The sequence below is a fragment of the Agelaius tricolor genome, unplaced genomic scaffold, assembly GCF_023055355.1.
Source record: "Agelaius tricolor isolate 1412-34295 unplaced genomic scaffold, bAgeTri1.0.p SCAF_10, whole genome shotgun sequence".
NCBI classification, from domain to species: Eukaryota; Metazoa; Chordata; class Aves; order Passeriformes; family Icteridae; genus Agelaius; species Agelaius tricolor.
This window is the reverse complement of record NW_027269270.1, coordinates 35,898,368-35,922,251: the sequence shown is the minus strand read 5'-3', so window position 1 is coordinate 35,922,251 and position 23,884 is coordinate 35,898,368. Positions and strand designations below refer to the sequence as shown.

General features: G+C 54.3%; 1 protein-coding gene across 1 annotated transcript; it reads left to right on the top strand.

Moving 5' to 3' along the window:
- Positions 1 to 284: 284 nt before the first annotated feature.
- ACVR1C (activin A receptor type 1C) lies at positions 285 to 23,490 on the top strand. The gene is made up of 9 exons (XM_071435545.1): positions 285 to 433; positions 8,096 to 8,326; positions 12,810 to 13,046; positions 14,212 to 14,442; positions 15,731 to 15,898; positions 16,625 to 16,781; positions 17,634 to 17,758; positions 17,872 to 18,002; positions 19,528 to 23,490. Exons 1-9 carry the CDS (start codon positions 361 to 363, stop codon positions 19,651 to 19,653), a joined length of 1,479 nt encoding a protein of 492 aa, XP_071291646.1. The 5' UTR covers positions 285 to 360; the 3' UTR covers positions 19,654 to 23,490.
- The last annotated feature ends 394 nt before the right edge of the window (positions 23,491 to 23,884 follow it).

The following is a 23,884-nucleotide window of genomic DNA, read 5'->3' as shown; positions in this document are numbered from 1 at the left end:
AGAAGTCCCGGGGCAGGTGCCAAAAGGCACGGATGGGGATTTGGCAAAACTCCCAAGATTAAAAACCGTCCTTGTCCCAGGGCCGGTTTTGCGCAGCTCTGCGGGCAGAAGCCCCGAGGGCGGCGCGGCTGCGGCGCGGAGCGGGGCCGGGCGGAGCGGGGGCTCGAGGGTCCCCGGCCCGGTCCCCGCTCCGCTCCCGGCGCTGCCCGGCCCCGCTGCCGGCCCGGGGGGCGGCGGAGCCGAGCGGGGCGGGGGTCCGGGCGGGGCTGGCCCGGGCCCCTCCCCGCCAAAGCCGCTAAAGCCGCGGGCGGCGGGGCCGGTGAGCGGCACCGGCGGGGGAGCGGCACCGGCCCCGGGGCCATGCGGGGCGCGCCCGGCTCCGCGCTGCGGGCGGCGCTGCCGCTGCTGGGCGCCGCCGTGTCCCTGTGCGCAGGTACGGCGGCACCGGGAGCCGGGGAGCGGCACGGGGAGCCGGGGAGCGCGATGGTCGGGGCGCTGCTCTAGAGCCCCGCTTATCCATCCCGGCCGTGCGCCCGTCGCCGTTCGGGGGGTTCGGGCTCTCGGTGCCTCCAGTCACGGCCACGGGTACCGGTAACTGGGTCAGCGGGGACTTACCGGAGCGGAATCCCTGATCCCCGGGGCTTCCCGCGGCATCCCGGGCGGATCCGCCCCGGGGCTGCTCGGGGCAGATCCTCGGACGGAGCGGCCCCGGTGCCGGTGCAGGAGCCGTCCCGGCGCCCGGCGGTGCCCGTGCCCCAGCGGAGGCGGCCGGGTCCTTCCGCACAGGTAGCACAGCTGGGGAGGCGCTCCCTGCCCTCACTCGGCCCTTCACAGCCCCAAGCCGCGCTCCCCGGCAGCGCTCTGCGAACCAGCGGTAAGCGAGGCAGCGTAGCACAGAATATTTTACAGTTTTGCTGTTGGGTTTACTGGGTTTTACCTTTCTGTCCGTGTTATACCAGAGCAATTTCTCTGTGTGGTGCTCGTTAGGACCTTGCAGAGAGGGGAGGTAGAGCCCCAGGTGCAGGAAGGACCGCGCCCATCCAGTGCCCATCCAGCTGCTCACAGAACCCCTGCTTTTGGCAGGGAGGAGGAACAGAGCCCAGCTGTGGGCTGTGAAGTGCTTCTGTGTAGTACTGCACATCTGGTAACCTCTGGTACCTCCACGGGGTGTAAATCCTGCTCTGCAAGAGCTCTTCTCCTTATTTCTGTGGAGGTGTGCTGTGTTTGGAGTGACCCCAGGGACAGCAGCCCGGCGTGCCCGAGTTAAAGCCGAGCCTTGCAGCGCCGTGGCTGTTGCCAGCTCCCTCTGGAGAGCCTCCAGAGCACTACGGAACCCGCTGGATTTGATTGTTTTGTGAATCAAAGTCCTGCATTGCTTTGCTCTCCGCAGGTGCAGTGCAGGGTCCTCTCCTCCTGCCCTGCCCCAGAGCCGGGCTCAGGCCTGGGGTGTGCACGGACCAGACAGGCAGATGTGTGGCAATAGGGGGACAGGCAGTGTGACTGTCGGGATGGAAAATTCCTTGTCAAACCCCTCAGACGTGACTTTAGGAGTGCTCCGAGCTGGGGACTCTCTTGTGCAAGCAATTCCAGCCTTGCCGTGGATCAGAGCTGTCAGCCTGGGTTATCTCAGCTGCTCCCCTGGAGTTTGTACTCTCAGTCCCTCACGGGCTGGGACCAGCGGGTTCTTGTTCAGCTCCGTGCAAGAGCTGCAGGACACAAAATCCCTGCGCTCACAGCACTCTGCTGTGACACTCGTGTCCCATAAAACCTTCCCAAGGATACCTCGCCTGCTCAAACCCAAAAATGTCCTTTGGCAGCTTATTCCACCAAAGGTAATTTCCCTGGGTGTTGTAGCCCTTTCCCTGCCCTGTCAGTGTTAATTTCAATGCCTGGACCCAGCTCCTGCCTGCTGGGTTTTGCCTTGGCTGCTGAGCTTTTCCAGAATGGGGATTTTGAGCGTCCAGCATCCTCCTTCCCAAATAATGATACTTGCAAATATTTATAAAATCATTCCCCAGATGTTTATTTAAGAAATCAAAACTCTAGAACTCTGTGATGTCTCTCATTCAAAGACATTTTCTTCTCAATTCTAGAACAAATACTTTTCCTCTGTTCTCTACAACTTTCTAGTTTTTGTCCTGTTTGGTATCAGCCCTTCTTACGGTATATTTATATAGGGAGTGTTTCCTCCAACTATTTTCTTTCAGAGCCCTCTCCAGAGCGGGAACTTCTCCATATTTTTCATTATAGTCCAAAAAGCAAATTTTTTTTTTTTAAGACCTGTCATTGCTCAAAATTCTGGTTTTGCCTTCTGAGGAAATGTGTTACAAGAGAATAAATTTGTCACTTCCATGGCTGGGGCTGGATCTGTCGCTGCTGTGCTGAGGGGTCCCTTGGCACCCCCAGCCCCACAGCAGATGCTGGAGGGAGGATGGGCTGCACTGGGGGGCTCTGGGCTGGGAGCTGCTGCCTCTGTTGTACCTGTGGCAGCTGCTGGGAGTCCCCAGCAGGCGCAGGTGGGATGGGCTGTGCCTGCTGGGTACACCTGGAGAGGGAGAGGAGAGGTTCCTCCCTCCTGCTCCGTGGAAGTTTGCAGCCTGGGCTGCCCAGGGCTTTTGAGTGCCTGTGAAATGGTGAGCACCCGACCCCATTCATCTTCTAGGTGTGATCTATGATTTCTTCATAGAACCCTCACACCTCTCCAGAGCTGCCTTTGACATGGCAGCTCAGCTTCTTAATGCCTGATCCCCCCGCTCTCTGTCCTGCAACTCTTCCTGCTTCTCCCGTGCCTTCCTGAGCTGGGTGACAGTGTCTGATCCCACATGGCAGAGCAGGGCTGCATCTTCTCCTGGTGTCTCCTGCTCTCCCCGGGGAGGCACAGCCCTCTGTCCCCAGGGGCTGAGAGTGTGCTGAGTGTGCTGTCCCTGCTCGGGCCAGCTGAGCCCGTGGTTCCGTGTGATGTCGCTGTCCCTGCCTGTTTGTTCTGTGTGATGTCGCTGTCCCTGGCTGTTGGTGCCTCAGCACAGGCAGGGATGGAGTCCCCATCCCTGGAGGGACCCACAGCCCCTGGGTGTGGCACTCGAGGACCCAATGGGTCAGCAGTGACCTCAGCAGAGATGAGGAACAGTTGGACTCGGTCTCAGAGGCCTTTCCAATCCAAACAATTCCGTGATTCTGTGGTGAAATTGTTTTGCAATGCTCTGAAGTCAGTCCCGCTCGTGCCTTCAGCAGCCCCCGTTACCCACTGCCCCTGCAGCTCCCGGGGCTCTCAGCCCGGCCCCGGGGCAGAGCCCGGTGGGTGAGTTAATGCTCCTTCCACAGCCCCATGGCCACAGCCCGGCGGGTGAGCTAATGCTCCTGCCCCAGCCCGGCAGGATGAGCTGCTGCTCCTGCCCCGGCCCTGGGGCCACAGCCCGGTGGGTGAGTTAATGCTGCTCCTTCCACAGCCCGGCAGGATGAGCTGCTGCTCCTCTCTGACACAGCCCGGCAGCCCCAGCCCCAGCTGCTGCTCCTCTGCCCCAGCCCGGCAGGCTGAGCTTCTCTGCCAGCAGAGTTTCCCTGCCGTGGTCAGTTCCCAGCAATTGTGCAGTTGGAGAGCAAGGGCTGTGCTAGACCCACGCCCTCCCCACAGCACCTTTACTGGGGCTTCTTGTCCTGGCTCCGTCACCAGCACGGGGCTGGACCATGGGAAACAGCCAGGCTGTAATTTTTAGGATCTCCTTTGAGCCCCTTTGTCCCACAGTGAAACTTTTGTCAGCTGGGCCCCTTCTGAGCCCGGTCAGTCAGGTCTGGGTGTGTGTGCTGTGGTGAGAAGCATCCCTGCCCAGGGATGGAGGTGCCAGGGGCAGCTGTGTCCTGGCCCTGGGGTCTGTGCCTGGGGCAGGGGATCCAGCCCCTGTGGAGAGCCCACAGTCATCGGAGCCCCAGCTCTGTTACTTGGAAATAAAATCAAATTGTGTCTAGAAGGGCACAATAGACAATGACCATAAAAAAAGATCAAAGATGGAAATGTTCTGGATATTCAGCATTTCCTCCCATCAGGCCACTTAGATCTTTGCTTTCCAATTTAATTTTGAAATGCTCTACTGCTAGCTGTGGTGAGTAGTGATGGATTATGACTTTGTGGAAGATTAGTGCCCTGTTAATCTGTGTAGTAAAAAGTTTGTGCTGAGATGTAGAACCTTGTGTGGCTCATAAGAGAGGGCAGGTCTGGGCTTTGCTCCCCCGGAGATTTTAGTTAAAAATCTCAGTTAAAAACAGAGTTTTAGCTTTTAGTTTTCTGTTAGCCCCATGGTATGTGGGCTTGTGTTAAGTGTTCAGCTCCTTCCATTTAACTTTCGAAGTTGCACTATGAATGTGTTTCAATTATTTGTTGTCTTCACGAAGCTGGTGTTTGAAGCCCTGTTCTGCCCTGCAGTGTGACTCTCTTGCTCCTCAGCTATCGGTGATTCTGTGCTTGAGGCTGACACTCGGTGGCCAAGGGCTGGAAGCACACAAACCCATCTCCTGTGTTTGCTGGGCATCAGGTGCTGCTCCAAGGCTCACTGCAGGGCGTGTCAGCCTGTCCTGTGTTTTCTGGCAGTGGCACGGAGAGCTAACAGGCAGGAAATGTCGCTTTTTGGGGAAGTCAGGCAGATTATTTTCTTCTTTGAACACTAAGTCATCCTGCCCTTGATGCATGGTGGGGCTCATCCAAGAATCTGGCGTGTAGTCCCAGCTCCTACTGCAATAACAGCAGGAAAAATGTCCTTGAAAACCATGAATATGTTAAAAACACCAGAGAAGGGAAACCTCTGCTCCTGGGGTGTGTGTACCCAAAATCTGCTGTCCTTGTGTGCCAGGGTGGCATCTCCTGTGCCCTTTGGCTGGCTCCTGTACCCAAAATCTGCTGTCCTTGCGTGCCAGGGTGGGCATCTCCCGTGCCCCTTGTGTGCCAGGGTGGCATCTCCCGTGCCCCTCTGCCAGCTCGTGTTCTCCTGCTGCTGTGGGGCCCTGTGGCTGCCCTGGAGGGGTCCCTCTGTCCCTCTCCTGTCCGTGGCTCCTGTCCCTGCCAGAGGGAGCCTGTGGGGTCCCTGTCCTGCCCAGCTCTCCAGGCAGTCCTGGTGGGCAGCCCAGGTCCTGCTGGGGTGGGGATGGGCTCTGGGGAGGCTCGGGGCACGCTGGGGAGCGATGCTGCAGAGCTCCATGCTCAGGGGGCTGGCACAGCCTGTGGCCAGGCCTGCATGCCTGCCGTGCTCTCTGCAGCCCTGGCGTGCCTCAGTCGTTCACTTTCTCCTGATTTCTCAACCAGAGAATGGAATGTTTTCAGGGAATTGTTGTGCTAGAGTAAATAAAGGAGTCCTGCTCATTACCAGATTAAGGAGTGCCTCATTTTGAAAGTCTGGGGGCACATTTTCTGCCTGTCTCTTTGATCCTTTAACTCTTTGACAGTCACCTTGTTCCATTCCTTGGTTTCCAGGGGGTGGGAGTCCTGACTTTTGCCCTGAGACAGAGCATCCCCAATGGCATTGCCAGGACTGTGCTCAGGGATGGCTCTGGGGAGGGAGGAGACATTTCTTGCTGCATAGAGGATTTCAGTCAGTAGTTGCCAATTCTTCCTCTTCTCTCGTGCTCTGTGGGAAGGAAGCAGCTCAAGGGTGGTGCTGGCTTGGGCAGTGGGAGGAGGCTCTCCCATCACTGTGCTGCTCCCCTGTGGCCTGCAGGCTGAGGGGGTGCCTTGCTGGCCCCTCTGGGACAGCACGGGGGAAATCAGAGCAGGAATGATCCAGATGTGTGGGGTGAAACTCGGGACACATGGCCAGTGGCTGTAGATAGGCTGGTCATGGAGCTGACCTCCTCTCCAGTGCAAGGAGCTGTTGTGAATGACCAGGAGCAGCCCTGGGGCGCTCCTGATGGAGCAGAACAGATAAAGCACGAGCTCTGGTGAGTGCTGTGTCCCTGAGGATGTCAGCAGGGCTGGGACACAGCCCCCCTGGAGCAGCAGGGGTTGCACAGGTGAGTGAGGAGCTCTGTGTGAGGCACAGCAAGGCTGTGACACCGGGTTTGTCACCCCCTCACGGGCTCCTTTGAGCAGCAGGGGTTGCACAGGTGTCTGTGAACAGGAGGAGCTCTGTGAGGCACAGCAGGGCTGTGACACCGGGTTTGTGGAGCAGCAGTGGTTGCACAGGTGTCTGTGAACAGGAGGAGCTCTGTGTGAGGCACACTGGGGCTTTGACACTGGGTTTGTCACCCCCTCATGGGCTCCTTTGAGCAGCAGGGGTTGCACAGGTGTCTGTGAACAGGAGGAGCTCTGTGAGGCACAGCAGGGCTGTGACACCGGGTTTGTCACCCCCTGCCCAGTGGGGTGGCAGTGGCAAACCCTGGATCTTCCCAAGGGAATGTGCCAAAGGGCCCAGGCTGCTCCCCTGAGTCCACAAGAGCTGAGGCAGCTGAAGTGGCACGGGTGCAAGAAACCTGTGTTTCAATGGCTGTATTCAATCACCTTCCTGCTCTGTTAACAAAGGGCTCTGGATGGACACAAGTGCTCTGGAAACAGGGCCAGGCATTTGCACCAGGTTTGTGATTTCTGACAATTTTTCTGCACGAGAAGTCAGCCAGCAGCACAGGCAGGTGTCTGAGCAACCCGAGGCTTCTGCTTTCGTAGAATTACATTTTAAAGGGGTCTCTGACAGTCTTCTGTGAGGAAAGTGTCTTGTCTTTCCCACAGCTCCAACTCTGGTCATGTCTCTGAGCAGATTCAGTTACAGTTTTCCATTTTCCCCCTGTGTGAGGGCAGGATTGGGTGGTGCAGAGCCCTTGTGGTTGTGGCAATGGCACTCTCAGGGTGAGGGTACAGAGCTCCCCAGGCATCCTCCACTCACCCCATGTTTGTGGGGCTGCTCAGGATGTGCAGGGACAGTTTTGATCAGCTCTGCTCTCAAGTAATCTGCCAGTACAGAGCATGGATAAATCTGTCAGTCAGCCACTGCAGATGACGTAATAAAGATAATTTTCCATTTTTAGACTGTGAGAAAGGGAGAAAAACACCATAATGACGTGTCTAAAGCCCCGAAGACACTTGCAACAATCCTAGACTCATTTCCTCAATAATGCTTTTATTTTGCAGTTGTGGTGATGATGTGTCTGTTTTCCTCCTGCTAGATCTCTAATTTATTTGGGTCTGATGAGTCTTTCTCCTGGCAGCAGTTGTAGGAGCAGGGTGATGTCTTTAGGGAGAGGTTTGGCTGCTGTGCAGGGTGTGGTGGATGGTGCCTGCTCCCGTGCCCTGCTGGCACAGCCTCACCCAGCACAGACACCGTGCCAGGGGGGTTTGCTGCGGGCCCAGGGTGCACACAAACAGCCCCGGCTGTCGCTGCACAAGGGTGGCACAGGATGGGGATTGCGGTGAGGGAGGCAAAGAGGGGCACAGAGACAGAAATCAGGTTTGTGCTGCTGTCTGTCAGGACTTCTGTGTTCCTCTGGGAACTCTGGGATTGCAGAGTTGTGGAATGGTTTAGGCTGGAAAACCCCCTAAGGTCATCGAGCCCAGCTGTGCCCCCAGCACTGGCAAGCCCACCAGTAGCCCATGCTTTACTTTTCAACTCTCTCTTATCCTTAGGTAAAAGAAAGGCCCTCACAGAAAGATTTGTGGCTGAAGTGATTGTCCTGAGCAGAGCAGGGCTCAGACTGGCAGAGTTGGAGGTGGCCTGGACAAGGTGCCTCATCTCAGCACACACGGGGAGGAGGAGGAGGAGGAGCTGTCCCTGTGTCTGTGCCCATGCTGGGGCGCTGTGTGTTCCACCTGGCTGGGGCTGTCACCCACTCAGCTCTGGCACAGCTGGGCTGGGGTGGCCGCTGTGGGCAGGTGAAGGGACAGGCAAGGGGTGCTGTGGTTTTGGGAGCCAGCTTTCAGGGGAGCTGCTTTTTGGGGTGGCCATTCTTCTCCACCACAAAAGACAGATGACAACTCTAAAATCCCCTGGGGCCGAGGTTTAAACACTTGTCACCTGTGGGTGCTGGGGCCCGTGCTGCTGGGGTGCCCGGGGCAGGCAGCTGGCACTCTGTGCTGGGCTCTGCGTGCCCCCGACAGCTGTGCCCAGCTGTGCCCCGCTTGCAGGCCTGCAGTGCGTGTGCCAGCTGTGCGAGCACACCAACTTCACGTGCCAGACGGAGGGCGCCTGCTGGGCCTCGGTGATGCTGAGCAACGGGCGCGAGGAGGTGGTCAAGTCCTGCGTGTCCCTGCCCGAGCTGCACGCACAGGTCTTCTGCCACAGCTCCAAGAACATCACCCGGACCGAGTGCTGCTACACCGACTTCTGCAACAACATCACGCTGCGCCTGCCGCTCGGTGAGTGCCCCGCTGGCCTGGGCTGGGGGCACCTTCTCAACCAGGCTGGGGCTGCCTGGGCACACTGCGGGCTGGGGGCACATTCTGAACCAGGCTGGGGCTCCCTGGGCACCTTCTGAACCAGGCTGGGGCTGCCTGGGCACCTTCTGAACCAGGCTGGGGCTGGGGGGCACACTGCGGGCTGGGGGCACCTTCTGAACCAGGCTGGGGCTCCCTGGGCACCTTCTGAACCAGGCTGGGGCTGCCTGGGCACCTTCTGAACCAGGCTGGGGCTCCCTGGGCACACTCTGTCCCGGGCTGGGGCTGCCTGGGCACACTGCAGGCTGCTCCCAGCTGCTTTCACACAGCAAACCACAAACTGCAGCTCTGCCATAAACTGCAGTTTCCTGCCTTTCTAAGGGTGTCCCAGCACTGGCCTCCATGTCCTACAGCACTGTCCTAGGGCAGAGCAGTGGGGCACCCCAAGGCACTGCTGGGACCCCTTTGGCCCAGGCACTTTCAGCAGCCTGAGCCTGGGGTGGATGTGAGCAGCCTGAGAGGCAGCTGGTCTGTGCTGTCACCCCAGTGTCACCCCAGTGTCACCCCAGTGTCCTGCTCAGCAGGGCTGGGAAGGAAGCTGTGAGATTCCAGCTCCCCATGAGAGGGAGGAAAAAGGTTGGCACTCCCAGGAGCCCGGTGTGTCACCTGGCTGGTGCAGTGTGTGAGTCTGCCAGGCTCAAAGTTGTGTAACAAAGTTGATTTGGTGCTTTCTAAAAATAAATATTTATACTATTTTTAGCGCAATTTTAGTTTAATTTTTTTCTTCTTTCCAAGATTTGGAAAGAAAACAAATTTTGTGTTTATTCCAGGCTTTTATAAAAAAAGGTGCAAAATACACAGTTTTATCAGATAATACCTTTTGTATACTCACAATAGTGAGATATGTTGCAGGTAAGAAAGATGCAAATTAGCACACAATCTAAAATTATAGCTTGAATTCAAGAAGCTATCATGTATCCTTAATGGAATTTGAAAGGCTGTTGCTGGGCAGACCATGGGGGAGCCTTGGGCACTGTCACCTCCTGGTGAACCCTGGTACCAACCTCACCTGAGCCGTGGGGCAGGAATCAGGATTGTTTAATTGGTGCTAAGGATGATTTGTGTGATGCTTACAGATGACTGGGAATACAAGCATCATCAAGTCACCCTAGGACATTGTTTTTCTTTCAGCTGGCCACAGAAGGGACACACTAATTGTGGTCATGCTCTAGAAATAAAGTGCCATGGTGGTTTTTCTGAGTTGGGAAGAAAGCTGCTATTTCTAGAGGAGCAGTGGAGGCACATCTGCTGTTCCAGCACTTGAGCTGGGACTTGCAAAGCCTCTGGTTTCATATTTCCTTTTTTCCCCAAAAAAATGACTGAATTATTACCCTGAGCCCTTTGCTCCAAAGGTTCAGGGGAACCCGTGTGAGTGGGAATTGTGGCAGTGCAGTGAGGTTTCTGTGCTGGAATTGTGGCACTGCCAGGAAGGAGCCTGGGGACAGCTCCAGGGCAGGGCCCTTGTCCCTGACATCTGACAAGTGGCACCTGGGACAGACACCTGGGTAGGGAGGGTCGCTGTGCCTTGTCTGTATCCATCCATGTATCCATGTATCCATCCATCCATCCATCCATCCATCCATCCATTATCTATCTCTCTATCTCTGTGCTCTGTACCCGCTGTGAGCCTGTCCTGCACAGTGTCCCCTGCACAGAGCCACTCCTGCTGTCCCACACAGTGTCCCCTGCACACTCTGGGGTGGCAGGGCTGCCTCAGTGAGGTGCCAGAGCTCCTGGGGTAGGGGATCCCTCTGTGTTGTTCTCCATCCCTGTTTCAGGGAAACCTCAGCCCGGTGGAAATAGAATGAAAAGGGTTTAGGAGATGCTTGCCATGTCAGTTAACAAGCAGCAGTTCCAAGGAGGAATCCTGCTCATAAATCCTCTTACAAACTTCCTGGATCACCCCTGGAGCAGCCTCTTGAAGGCCTCAAAGGGAAAACCTGTGAACAAAATGTACCAGCTTTGTGCTCAGGAGGGTTGGGGTTGCTCTGGTGAACAGACATGTGGTATTGACTGCAGGAAGGAAGCAGTGGGTGCTGAGCCTGTTTGCTGCTGCCTTTGAGACCCCACATCACCGTGGTCACTCTCAAACTCCAGGTTAAGGTGTACTTGAGGCCCAGCTTCTCCCTGAAGGGAAGGAGTAACCTGGCATGGGGTGGAGTTTGTTATCCTTACATCTGCTGCAGCTCCGAGATCTCATTTGTACTCACGGTTCTGAGCGTTGAGGGTTTTTTTATGGGTCATATTTCTGGTTTGTTTCATTTCAGGGGAAAGCACTCGTTGATTTTTCTTTTAAACTTATTTCAAATTTTGGGGACATGGAAAGAATCCTGTGTGTGTGTTCCTGTGCAAGTGAATCCCTCAGCAGTGTCTTCCTAGAGCTTCTTGATATCGAGCTCCATGGGTGGTGGTCAGAATGCTGGCCTGAGACCAGAACAGAAGCTGTGTGGGGGAAAAGCTCCATCACTTACAGACATGTGGTCTGTTCTGTCTGTCCTGTCTCCTGGCCAGGACCATGGTGGGAAAGCATCGAGTGGAGGAAAGGAGACTCAGGGGTGACCTTATCACTCTCTGCAGCTCCTGAAAGGAGTTGTGCTCAGGTGGGGTTGGTCTCTTTCTCCAGGCAGCACTGACACAACCAGAGGTCCCAGCCTCAAGCTGCACCAAGGGAAATATAGGTTGGATATTAGGAAAGAGTTTTTTACAGAAAGGGTGATAAAGTTCTGGAATGGCTGCCCAGGGAAGTGGTGGGGTCACCATCCCTGGGTGGGTTTAACAAAGCCTGGGTGTGGCACTGGGTGCCAGGGTTGAGTGCAGGTGTTGGGTGGGACTCGATGAGCTTGAAGGTCTCTTCCAACCCAGTGACTGTGTGAATCTGTGATTGTGTGATTCTGTGATTGTGTGATTCTGTGATTGTGTGATTCTGTGTGATTCTGTGTGATTCTGTGTGATTCTGTATGAATCTATGATTCAGTGATTGTGTGATTCTGTATGAATCTGTGATTCTGTGTGATTCCTTGTGATTCTGTGTCATCCTGTGTGAATCTGTGTTCCTGTGTGATCCTGTGTGAAACTGTGATGGTGTGATCCTGTGTGATTGTGTGATCCTGTGTGAATCTGATTGTGTGATCCTGTGTGAGCCCATGACCGTGTGACGGCTGCGGTGTCCCAGCCGAGCGGGTCCCTGTGTCACACCGCTGCGTCACGCTCCCCGTGTGTCTGTCTGTCTGTCTGTCTCCCGGCAGCAGTGGTGGAGGCTGCCATTCTGTGTGAATCTATGATCCTGTGTGATCCTGTGTGCTTGTGTGACGGCTGTGGTGTCCCAGCCCAGCGGGTCCCTGTGTCACGCTGCTGTGTCACTGTCCTGGTGTGTCTGTCTGTCTGTCTCAGCAGCAGCGGCGGCAGGAGCTGCGATTCCGTGTGAATCCATGATCCTGTGTGATCCTGTGTGATCCTGTGTGATCTATGTGATTGTGTGATTCTGTAATTGTGGGACTGTGTGACCGCGGCGGTGTCCCAGCCCAGCGGGTCCCTGTAGCCCCTGTGTCACTCTCCCGAGTGTCTGTCTGTCTGTCCAGCAGCAGCAGCGGAGGCTGTGGGGCGGTGCCGCTCGGTCCGTGTGTCACTCTGTCTGTCTGTCTGTCTGTCTGTCCAGCAGCAGCGGCTGCGGGCGGTGCCGCTCGGTCCGTGTGTCACCCTGTCTGTCTGTCTGTCTGTCCGTCCAGCAGCAGCGGCTGCGGGCGGTGCCGCTCGGTCCGTGTGTCACCCTGTCTGTCTGTCTGTCTGTCTGTCCCGCAGCAGCAGCAGCAGCGGCGCGGGGCGCTGCCGCTCGGTCCGTGTGTCACCCTGTCTGTCTGTCTGTCTGTCCCGCAGCAGCAGCAGCAGCGGCGCGGGGCGGTGCCGCTCGGTCCGTGTGTCACCCTGTCTGTCTGTCTGTCTGTCCCGCAGCAGCAGCAGCAGCGGCGCGGGGCGGTGCCGCTCGGTCCGTGTGTCACTCTGTCTGTCTGTCCCGCAGCAGCAGCGGCGCGGGGCGGCTGCGGGCGGTGCCGCTCGGGTCCGTGTGTCACCCTGTCTGTCTGTCTGTCTGTCTGTCCCGCAGCAGCAGCAGCGGAGGCGGCGGGCGGTGCCGCTCGGGTCCGTGTGTCACCCTGTCTGTCTGTCTGTCTGTCCCGCAGCAGCAGCAGCGGCGCGGGGCGGTGCCGCTCGGGTCCGTGTGTCACCCTGTCTGTCTGTCTGTCTGTCTGTCCCGCAGCAGCAGCAGCGGCGCGGGGCGGTGCCGCTCGGGTCCGTGTGTCACCCTGTCTGTCTGTCTGTCTGTCTGTCCCGCAGCAGCAGCAGCGGCGCGGGGCGGTGCCGCTCGGTCCGTGTGTCACCCTGTCTGTCTGTCTGTCTGTCTGTCCCGCAGCAGCAGCGGCGGAGGCTGCGGGCGGCGCGGGGCGGCTGCGGGCGGCGCTGCTGGCGGCCGTGGCGGTGCCGCTCGCGTTGCTGGCGCTGCTGGCGGCGCTGCTCGCCCGCTCGGCCCGGGGCTGCCGCCGCCGCCCGCCCAACGTGGAGGAGCCGCTGTGCGAGGGCAGCCTGGCGGGCACGGGCAAGACGCTCAAGGACCTCATCTCGGACATGACCACCTCCGGCTCCGGCTCCGGTAGGTGCGGGCCCGGCCGCCCCCGCTGCGCCCGTGCGGCTCCGCCTCTGCCCGACCACAAAAATTCGGTTCTTGTGGGAATGGAGGCGTTAAAAAAGGGAGCTCGGAAATCAGAACCGAGTGTGAAACCCAGCGCTGCCGGCCCATGCAACGTGGCAGATAATGGACGGTGCTCAGCTCACCTGAGTGGCTCAGGATGCTGCTTCCCAATTTTTGTTTTTGTGTTTCGTAGCAGAATAATGTTCTTCCAAATTCTTGTTTTGAGCAGAACATTCATATTTTAAACATTTTCCCCATTTTTTCTGTGACGCCTCCATTGCTATTGAGAACTTGTTAAACCAAAGAAACCTAAAAATGAGGTGGGAATTCACCAATTCCAGCTCATTTGACCAGTGATGTACAACCCAACGTTCCCTAACTAGAGCTTTTATTGAAAAGTATGTAAACTATGCTTGCTTTTATTTGTAAGTGAAAAACGCACAAATGATGCCTAATTTAATTTATTTCCATGAGCTGCATACCTCTGAGGATTAAGTTGTTGTTCTTCCCTAATGCCTTTTCACAGCTCTAATGAGCAGACTTTGGCGTTATTTATGCTGAAGTTTTTAACTGTTCCCAGCCATCCCTGAGCCAGGAACAGGGCTGAACTCGAGCAGAGCCAGAGCCCCATGCACCGGGGTGGTTTGTTGTGATTTCAGCCAAAATCAAGGTTGCAGTTATTAAAAAAAACCCCAAAAACAAAAAACCCCAAACCCCCTTGTTTTAAGTCCCCAACAAATACGGAATTAAATCAAACCAGGCAGAATGTGTGGCTGGCAAAGCACGGTGGAGCTGCTATAATGATTTATTTTTATTTTCAAAAATTTCAGCTAGAGTAGAACAACTGATCGACTGCAGGACAGCTGCAGTCTGTATCAAACCAAATGGAGTAGCTTGGGCCAAATTTTAAGATTTTTACTGGGGTTTTAACAAGTTTTTTCTATGTACAGACACTGGGAAGTAACATCAAAAAGTCTGATTTGAGGAGATACTGGTTGGGAGAGGATTTTCCCTTGGCACGGTTGGGAGGCAAAGCCATGGGTGCAGCTCACTGGGAGAGGGCAGTGCTGGGGTTTCAGGTCCCAGCTGAGCCATTTCACAGGCACCTGCCTCTCTTTTTCTCCAGGCCTGCCTCTGCTGGTCCAGAGAACCATCGCCAGGACCATTGTGCTGCAGGAGATTGTGGGCAAAGGACGGTTTGGGGAAGTGTGGCACGGGAAATGGTGCGGGGAGGACGTGGCTGTGAAAATCTTCTCCTCCAGAGACGAGCGGTCGTGGTTCCGGGAGGCAGAGATTTACCAGACAGTGATGCTGAGGCACGAGAACATCCTGGGCTTCATCGCTGCCGACAACAAGGGTGAGCAGCACGGGGGCTGCCTGCCTCCTGCACGGCTCTGTGTCACAGACATCTTTTATGGAAAAGCCTTTCCTTGGGATTTCTCCTCCTGAGAAGCTGAGAGGCCTCAGGAACAAAATGTACCCAATGGTTATCTGCTGCTGTGGGATGCAACAGGAACAAAATGTACCCAATGGTTATCTGCTGCTGTGGGATGCAACAGGTGCATCTGGGATTGGGCTCATGGGGTTGTTTCTAATTCATGGCCAATCACAGCCCAGCTGGCTCGGACAGAGAGCCGAGCCACAAGCCTTTGTTATCATTCCTTTCCTTTCTATTCTATTCTTAGTCAGCCTTCTGATGAGAACCTTTTCTTCTATTCTTTTAGCATAGTTTTAATGTAATATATATCATAAAATAATCAATCAGCCTTGTGAAACATGGAGTCAGATCCTCGTCTCTCCCCTCATCCGAGAACCCCTCTGAACACCATCACAGCTCTGCCAGCCCTAGCAGCTCTGATTCTGTGGGCTGGGCTGGGTGATGGTTGGACTCTGTGGTCCTGGAGTGCCTCCCAGCCCCAGTGGTGGCACTCACAGATCCTGAGTGTCTGTCCCAGCACAGCTTCTGCTGCCCCAGCTCCATCTGAAACACAGCCCTGGGCTCTTCCCTGGCTCACCTCCCTGCTGGCATTCCCCAAAAAGGGGAAGGCTTTCCCTGGCTAACATTTCTGTGAAAAACACCAATCACTTGTTTTTGAAATTTTAGAAGTTTAATAGTAATAAAATGGTTATAAAAATAGTAATACAATTAGGGTAATAATAATTTGGACAATTTGAATTAGGACAATATGAGACAATAAAGACAAAGAGTTATGCACGTCCAAGTACCTTTTTCTGGGCAGCACGAGCCCGAAAAAGGACACAGGTTAACAGAGGATTAACCCTTAAAAGCAATAGCCTGTTGCAGATTCATACACCTCATACATGATACATAAATTCCATTCAAACACAGGATTCTGTCTGGTCATCATCAACTTCTTCCTCTGAATCCTGACAGTGCCTTCATGTCCTGTGGCTGCTATCTTGCTGCGAGTCCTTTCTTTAAAATAAGCATCCTTCATAGCATAGTTTCTACTTTAACATTTTTTTATAACCTAAAACTATATTTAACACACTACTTAAGAGAATTAATACAGCATCACTTTCTAACACAAAACATATAATATGAATTTTAATATTTGCAAAAAGCCGATCATAAAATACATGCATTTTTCACAATTTCTAATACTCCTACTTCCTCTGGCTAGATAATGGGACGTGGACTCAGCTGTGGCTTGTCTCCGAGTACCACGAGCAGGGCTCTCTGTTTGACTACCTGAACAGGGGCACGGTGACCGTGGAGGGCATGGTCAGGCTGGCACTGTCCGTGGCCAGCGGCCTGGCTCACCTCCACATGGAGATCGTCGGCACGCAAGGCAAGTGCTGCCCTCCCATTTTCCTTACAGTGCTTTAAGGAGCCTCGGTGCTCTCAAAAGCGTTCATGGGCGGCGTGGTGCCGTGAAGCGTTTTCCAAGCTGCTGACGCCAGGGGGAACAGTGTGGGTGAGAGTGGTGCAGTGCAGACAGGGGAGAGGGACGCTCCCTTCCCACGTCCACTGTCTGTGCTTTGTCCATGCCTCCAAAGAGATGCCTACAGAAGTAGCTCTGCTGAAGGGGAGTGAGCGCTAATGAAGGAAAACTTGGAGAAATTTCTTCATGGGGAGGTTTGCCCAGCCCTGGCACAGGTTGCCCTGGGCAGTGGTGGGGTAAAAAGCTGTGTGGATGGGGCACTTGGGGAAATGGGTTAGTGGTGGCCTTGTGAGTGCTGAGGAATGGTGGGACTCGGTGGTCTTAGAGGGCTTTTCTGACCCAATCCATTCAGTGATTCAGTAATTTTCTAAACAAATTTGGACGGTGAACTTCCAGTTTCTCCTTTTGTGCTTTATTCCTGAAATACAGATATTGAAAAAAAAAATGCTCCTAAAGTTTTCTTTTGAAGTTAAGAACATTTAGCAGAGCTTTTCTTGGTTCAAAATAGGCTTCAATATTTCTATAGGGTACAGTAACAAAAGTGAATAAAACTGTTTTTACATCCTTGCTCCTTGCATTAAAATCCACACTGTTGTTACCAAAACTGGAGGCGGTCTCTCTTGCTGCGAGCAGGGAAGCCAGCGATCGCTCACCGGGATCTGAAATCCAAGAACATCCTGGTGAAGAGGAACGAGACCTGCGCCATCGCTGACCTGGGCCTGGCCGTGAAGCACGACTCGGTGCTGAACACCATCGACATCCCCCAGAACCCCCGCGTGGGCACCCGCAGGTGGGTCAGGCACTGCACCCCCTGAACATCCCCCAGAACCCCCGTGTGGGCACCCGCAGGTGGGTCAGGCACTGCACCCCCTGAATATCAGCCAGAACCCCTGCATGGGCACCCGCAGGTGGGTCAGGCACTGCAGTCCCTGGGTATGGGTCAGGCACTGCAGTCCCTGAACATCCCCCAGAACCCCCACGTGGGCACCCGCAGGTGGGTCAGGCACTGCACCCCCAGAACCCTGGCATGGGCACCAGGAGGTGGGTCAGGCCCTGCGGCCCCTGAACATCCCACAGAACCCCTGTGTGGGCACCCGCAGGTGGGTCAGACACTGCAGTCCCTGGGCATGGGTCAGGCACTGCACCCCCTGAACATCCCCCAAAACCCCAGCATGGGCACCAGGAGGTGGGTCAGGCACTGCATCCCCTGAACATCCCCAGAACCCCCGCGTGGGCACCTGCAGGTGGGTCAGACACTGCAGTCCCTGGGGATGGGTCAGGCACTGCAGTCCCTGGGCATGGGTCAGGCACTGCAGTCCCTGGGCATGGCCCCTCGCAGCCCTGTCCCCATCAGCCACGTCCCCTCTGCCCTGGCACTGGGCAGGGATGGCCACAGCCCCGGTGGGGAGGGAGGGAGGCTGGGTGGGTGGGGGATGTTGCAGGTCCTGCTGTGGATGGATGGAGCTCTCTGCCCTGTGTGAGGCATCATGTGCTGGTCACCCTGGTCACCATGGCACTCTGGGCTGGGCAGGGCACAGCTGCAGCATCACGAGGGCTCACAGGGCTCCCACGGGCACGTGGCAGCACAGCTGTGGCCTTTGGTGGGAGCTGCCCCAGCAAAGTGACCCTGTGTGCCCCAAAGGTACATGGCCCCCGAGATCCTGGAGGATGCGATGAACACGAACATCTTTGAGTCCTTCAAGCGGGCAGACATCTACTCCCTGGGGCTGGTGTACTGGGAGATAGCCCGGAGGTGCTCCGTTGGAGGTGAGGCTTTGGCCTTTCACCCAGTCCCAGCTGGGTTTGGGTTGGGAGGGACAGTAGAGCCCTCCTCATTCCACCCCTGCCGTGGGCACCCACACAGTGATGCATCTTCCCAGGAATCACCGAGGAATACCAGCTGCCTTACTACGACCTTGTGCCTTCTGATCCTTCGATAGAAGACATGAGAAGGGTTGTCTGTGAACAGAAGCTCAGACCAAGTATTCCAAACCAGTGGCAAAGCTGTGAGGTAAAAGCAATTTTCTAGTTTATTCTAGGTTTATTTTGTAGGGCTTTTTTTTTCTAGTTTTATTTTATTATTTATATTTTCAAGTTTAAATCAAGACAGAACTTTTCAGGGAGAGATAGGGCACTCAGTGCCCAGCTTCTCCTGAATTTAGAAACTTCATATGTCTAGCTGTCCTTCAGATCAATACAGAAAAAACTCTCTGCACCAAGTGCTTGATGCTGTTCAAGGCAGGTCTTAATTGATGCTGCTGCTGTTCTGTCACTGTTTCAGAGCACTGCACTTTATCTCCCTGTATTAAAAATGGAAAGCAGGGGGTGGTGGTTGTATCTCTGGCTGTTGTCTGTCCTCCTGCAGACCCTGTTTGTACCTGGGTCCCATTTCTATCCCCCAGCCCCTATCTGTACCCTGGTCCCATTTCTCTCCCCAGTCCCTGTTTGTACCTGGTGCCATTTCTATCCCCCAGTCCCTGTTTGTACCCGGGTCTCATCTTTGTCCCCAGCCCCTGTCTGCACCCGTTCCTGTCTCTGTCCCCCACACCCAGTCTGTTCCCAGCCTCGTCTCTGTCTTCAGCCCCTGTCTGTACCCGGTGCCATCCCTGTCCCCACACCCTGTCTGTACGTGCTCTGTCCCTGTCCCCAGTCCTGGTCTGTACCCGTTCCCATTTCCGTCCCCAGCCTGGTCAGTGCCGACTCTGTTCCCATCCCCAGCCCCTGTCTGTGCCCATTCCCGTTCCCATGCCCAGCCCCTGTCTGTGCCCATTCCCATTCCCATCCCCAGCCCCTGTCTGTGCCCATTCCCATTCCCATCCCCAGCCCCTGTCTATTCCCATTCCCATCCCCAGCCCCTGTCTGTACCCATTCCTGTTCCCATTCCCAGCCCCTGTCTGTGCCCGTTCCCATTCCCAGCCCCTGTCTGTGCCCGTTCTCATTCCCAGCCCCTGTCTGTGCCCATTCCCAGCCCCTGTCAGTGTCCATTCCCATCCCCAGCCCCTGTCTGTGCCCATTCCCGTTCTCATCCCCAGCCCCTGTCTGTGCCTGTTCCCATTCCCATGCCCAGCCCTGTCAGTGCCCATTCCTGGGGTGCCAAGTCCCTGTCCCCAGCCCCTGTCTCTGCCTGTTCCCATTCCCATGCCCAGCCCTGTCAGTGCCCATTCCTGGGGTGCCAAGTCCCTGTCCCCAGCCCCTGGTGAGTGCCCATTCCTGGGGTGCCGAGTCCCTGTCCCCAGCCCCTGGTGAGTGCCCATTCCTGGGGTGCCGAGTCCCTGTCCCCAGCCCTGTCAGTGCCCATTCCTGGGATGCTGAGTCCCTGTCCCCAGCCCTGTCAGTGCCCATTCCCTGGGGTGCCGAGTCCCTGTCCCCAGCCCCTGTCAGTGCCCATTCCTGGGGTGCCGAGTCCCTGTCCCCAGCCCTGTCAGTGCCCATTCCTGGGGTGCCGAGTCCCTGTCCCCAGCCCTGTCAGTGCCCATTCCCTGGGGTGCCGAGTCCCTGTCCCCAGCCCCTGCTGAGTGCCCGCTGGTGTCTGGCAGGCGCTGCGGGTGCTGGGCCGGCTGATGCGGGAGTGCTGGCGCGCCAGCGGTGCCGCGCGTCTCACGGCGCTGCGCGTCAAGAAAACCATCTCGCAGCTCTGCGTGCCCGAGGACTGCAAGGCCTGAGCCCCTGCGGGACGAGGGGGATGAGGGGCCTCTGCTGGCTCCCCACAGGTGTGGCTGTGTTGTTGTTTCTGCTCTACCTCAGACGGCGCGGTCAGCGCTGCGGTGCCCGAGGCGGCGCCCAGCCCTGGCACTGTGTCCAGCCCTGGCACCGGGCAGCTCGGCGCTCACGGCTGGGGTTTGGTACAGCAAGTCCGTGACTTGCTCTGGCTTTTTTCGGTAAATCAGACACCGGTGAATGGCAGGAAGGAGCTTCAATCATCATGGCAGTGTAAAAATACCTTTTGCTGTTGTGCTTTTCATCCCTGTCAGACCCCAAACGTCCTGGAAGTGTCTGGTGTTGGTTTAAGCCTGTTTGTGAGACAAACCTCGTATTCTGTCCTCAAACCAAGTAAAAGACCAAATTAACCCAGTTTTTTTACCTGTTTTGTTTTTTTTTTTTCAATTTTATTTCAGGGATCTGAAAAGTGGTTGTCAGTAAATGCATTTTGAATTACTATATTTATAATTAACCAAGCAATTAGAAAAGATGAAATTTCCACTAAGTGTGTACACTGTGAGCAAAACCATTGAGTCAGTTCCCTATTAACATTTATTTTTATTGTCTCAATTTCACATACAATATCATGGTTAAAAATTGAGTTGTTTTACTCTCTCTTTTGTTCATTGAACAGATCAATCAAGGGACAACTTTTCCTTTTAACAGTTGTTAGGAAAAATAATTGAGGCAACACTTTCCTGTTAGCTGTGAAGGGATGAAACAGGAGAAATTCTACCTAAACTGAGAAAATATTTATTTTTAGCAATGTTTTTCCAATCACTGGCAGCATTTTTTTAGTGCCTTTTGATGTATTAAGGGGAAGCTTTAACAAAAGCCAGTGCAGCGTGTTCAGAGGTTTTTTACAGAATTCTGTAACAACATGAGGCTGGTGATGAATATTTACATTTCTGACCAGGTCTCCATAATATCAGAAGCCAGCAACGTGAGTTGCTATGTTAAAATTCAACAAAGTTCTGGCATTTTGTGAATTTTCGCCCACTCCATGGCCTGCATATTTGAATGTAGTGTTGGAGTATTCTTAATTGGCTATTTACATGTTTCTAAATCCATCTGGCCCATGGGAATTAATCCTGAAGATGTTTCCAGAATAGCAAAGCTTTGCAGAAATCCGGTGTGGCCCCTGCAGCTCCGTGGCAGGAGCTGTTGGCACAAAGTCTCTTCACTGCAGCTGTTGCAGGGAAGGAGGTGTTAAACTTTTACTGAGTGCAGGGTCAGTGGTGCCATCCATTGCTCTGGTTTCACCTGCTGTCCTCGCCCTCAGGAGGCCGTGGGTGGCTTTGGGCACCTTGAGGGCTCAGCCTGCAGGGCTCTGAGAGCTGCAGCCCAGCCCTGCATCCTGCTCCCCTCCACTGCAGCCCAGCCCTGCAGCCCAGCCCTGCATCCTGCTCCCCTCCTCTGCAGCCCAGCCCTGCATCCCAGCCCTGCAGCCCAGCCCTGCAGCCCAGCCCTGCAACCTGCTCCCCTCCACTGCAGCCCAGCCCTGCATTCTGCTCCCCTCTGCTGCTGCCAGTGCTGCTGCAGGGCGGCTTCTCACACCTAACCAAGGCTGAATGAGGGATCCAGGATCCAGGGCAGGCTGGATGGGGCTTGGGGCAGCCTGGTCCAGTGGAAGGTGTCCCTGGGAGGTAAAACGAGGCAAGCTTTAAGGTCTCTGCTGACCCAAACCATTCTGGGGTTCCGTGATTCAATTCTTGTGTGCTTCAAGTGCAGGAACTCCCCGTGGAGCTCAGTGATGTGGCTTTGCAGGCTGTTGGAGGGGTGATCTGGGCAGCTGCAGGATCCAAAGCCTGGTGCTGGCTTGACTATCAAAAAAAATTGCAAAGCTAAGATCCAGCATCTGTTCTTGTAGTATGTACAAGAACACATTTATCTTAGAAAGGAAGAATCAAAGCTTTATTTTTTTTAAGTGGGAAAATAGTTTCAGTTTCTCCCCTGGAGTCTCTGACAATTGTTGACCAGCCCAGTAATTTGAACAAGACCCTGCTGGTGCCTGGCTGGGAAGTGTGGGTGGAGGATGCTCAGGCTCAGCTACTGCTCACACAGGTCACAGCTCCAGCCCCAGAAGTGCTTTAACCTTTTCCCTGGACACAGCTCTTGGCGACAGACATTACAGTCTGTTTGCCCTGGCTTTTCACCCAACTCAGTATTTTTGCTCTGGTTTTCTTTTCTCTTTTGTTGTTGAGAGGTGAATGTACATTTTGATGAATTGGAGTTGAGCGTAACTGAGCCAAGGGGCTGATGTTGTGTTGAGCTCTGAAATGTTTGTAAACTCTACAGTCCTTTAGAAAAACTCCAAAGAACCCTTGTTTTAGTGGCCTTTCCCCTCCCTGTGGGTTTGTCTTGGTCTAGTTTAAGCACAGAGGTTATGCCAAGACACTTCTCTGCAGTTTAGGGAGGCTTAGGTTTCCTCAGAGGTCACAATGTTCCTGGTAATTTTCACTTAAAGCAAAAGTTCCTAAGGTCATGAAAATTTTCAAGGTCAAGGATGCTCAAAACCTGTTACCACATTCAGCTTCTCCTAATTGATGCTTCTAACTGGGGGGGAGTAACCAATATTTTATAATTTGCTTCTAATAACAATCTAAAGTTTAATGTAGGGATTATGCACTGAAAGGGAAAGTTCATTAATGTTTCCTGTAACACCTATTTTTTTTTGTATTACTTGAACTGCTGCCCCCACACACTCCTTTAGAAACTCAGGCTGTGATCTCCTCTGCACTTCCCTACTTTTATAATTTGCACTTAATCAAGCTCATTCCCTCACATGACACTATAAAGAGTCCTACAATGTTTTAGTAATTGCTGTGTCACTTTGCTTGGTACTAGATTCAGGAATTATGAATAAATGAGTTTAGAAGTGTGCCCAGTCCCCACAGTGGGTCTGGGCTTTGAGCAGGGCAAGTTCTCCCCAGTCCCTCGAGCTCCTGTGCCAGGATGGGCTCAAGGCTGCCCCAGCTCATGGGAAGGAGGAGTTTGGGCTTTGCCTGGGGGCAGCACCGCAGGACAGGGCCAGGGTGGCACCGGGGGCTGCAGGTGGGCACACGCTGGGCACCTCCTTTGGGTGCAGGGGACGGGCACAGCCTCTGGGTGTTGGTGAAGGTTCAGGCTCAACCCCTGCTATGGGTCTGTGGGGGTGTCCTGGGGGGTCCTTGGGGAGCCCCCAGCAGCCCTGCATGTCTGTCCCCTCCTCTGTGGTCCCAGGGACCGTCCCCACAGGCTGTGGGACCCCAGCCCCCAAAGCCTTTAGGGAAAGATGTGCACGTTCTGCTCTAATGGGCAGAGCAACATTTATGAATGTACAGGGAATAAGCATCGAGGTACAATATATTTCTACAGAATATAAGAAATGTGCAATAAATTGTAACTTACACTGAATGTATTTTTGGCATAAATGGACCAGATGTGTTTTGAATGTAGCTATGACATTGTGTCTAAGCCTGCTGTGATTCTCAGTCCCAGGAAAAACGTGTCATGTTTTGTCAATCTACAAACCACTTCCTCAGTGTCTGTTTTTAAAAGAAGTGTGAGTATTTTATCTGGAACACTGTAATATTTCTGAACTAAGTATAGCAGTGCAATGCTCACTTCAACTCTCGTGTTGTGAAATATCTGATCTGTGTACACTTCAGAGTTATTTTTAAAACTATTGCTAAAGTTATTGCTTGATATTGCAGCTGCCTGGATGTAAATAATGGTTTAGCTGTTGTATTTTGTATGCAATTTGGGGAAGACGTGGCAATTTTAATAAATTCGGCATACTCTGCCCTTGTGCTCCCGTGGCCTGAAATTGTTCTAATTTTGATTGTGTGAGGGGAGAAGGGTTGAGCCTGTGGAACCCTTCCCTCGTGGCTCTTGCACCCACAGCAGTGTGAGCTGTCCCTGAGCTCCCTTTCGTGCAGCACTCCCTGATCCTGCTCTTCCCCCTAGTGAGATTTTCAGTGGTGCAAATCTGAGTGGGACCAGCTCACCCTGACACTCAATTCTGGAGTGTGAATGCTTGAAAATTCCCCTGACACAGCCATAATCCAGGAATTTAAGTCAGACTTTATTTTAACTTAAGGCACGTCAACATGAAATCTGATGAGCTGTGACCCAAGAAAGCTCAGTGGCTTTTGAAGGGTACTGTGGGGTTTTTTTTGTTTTGTTTTTAACCAAAACAGACCTTTGCATTGT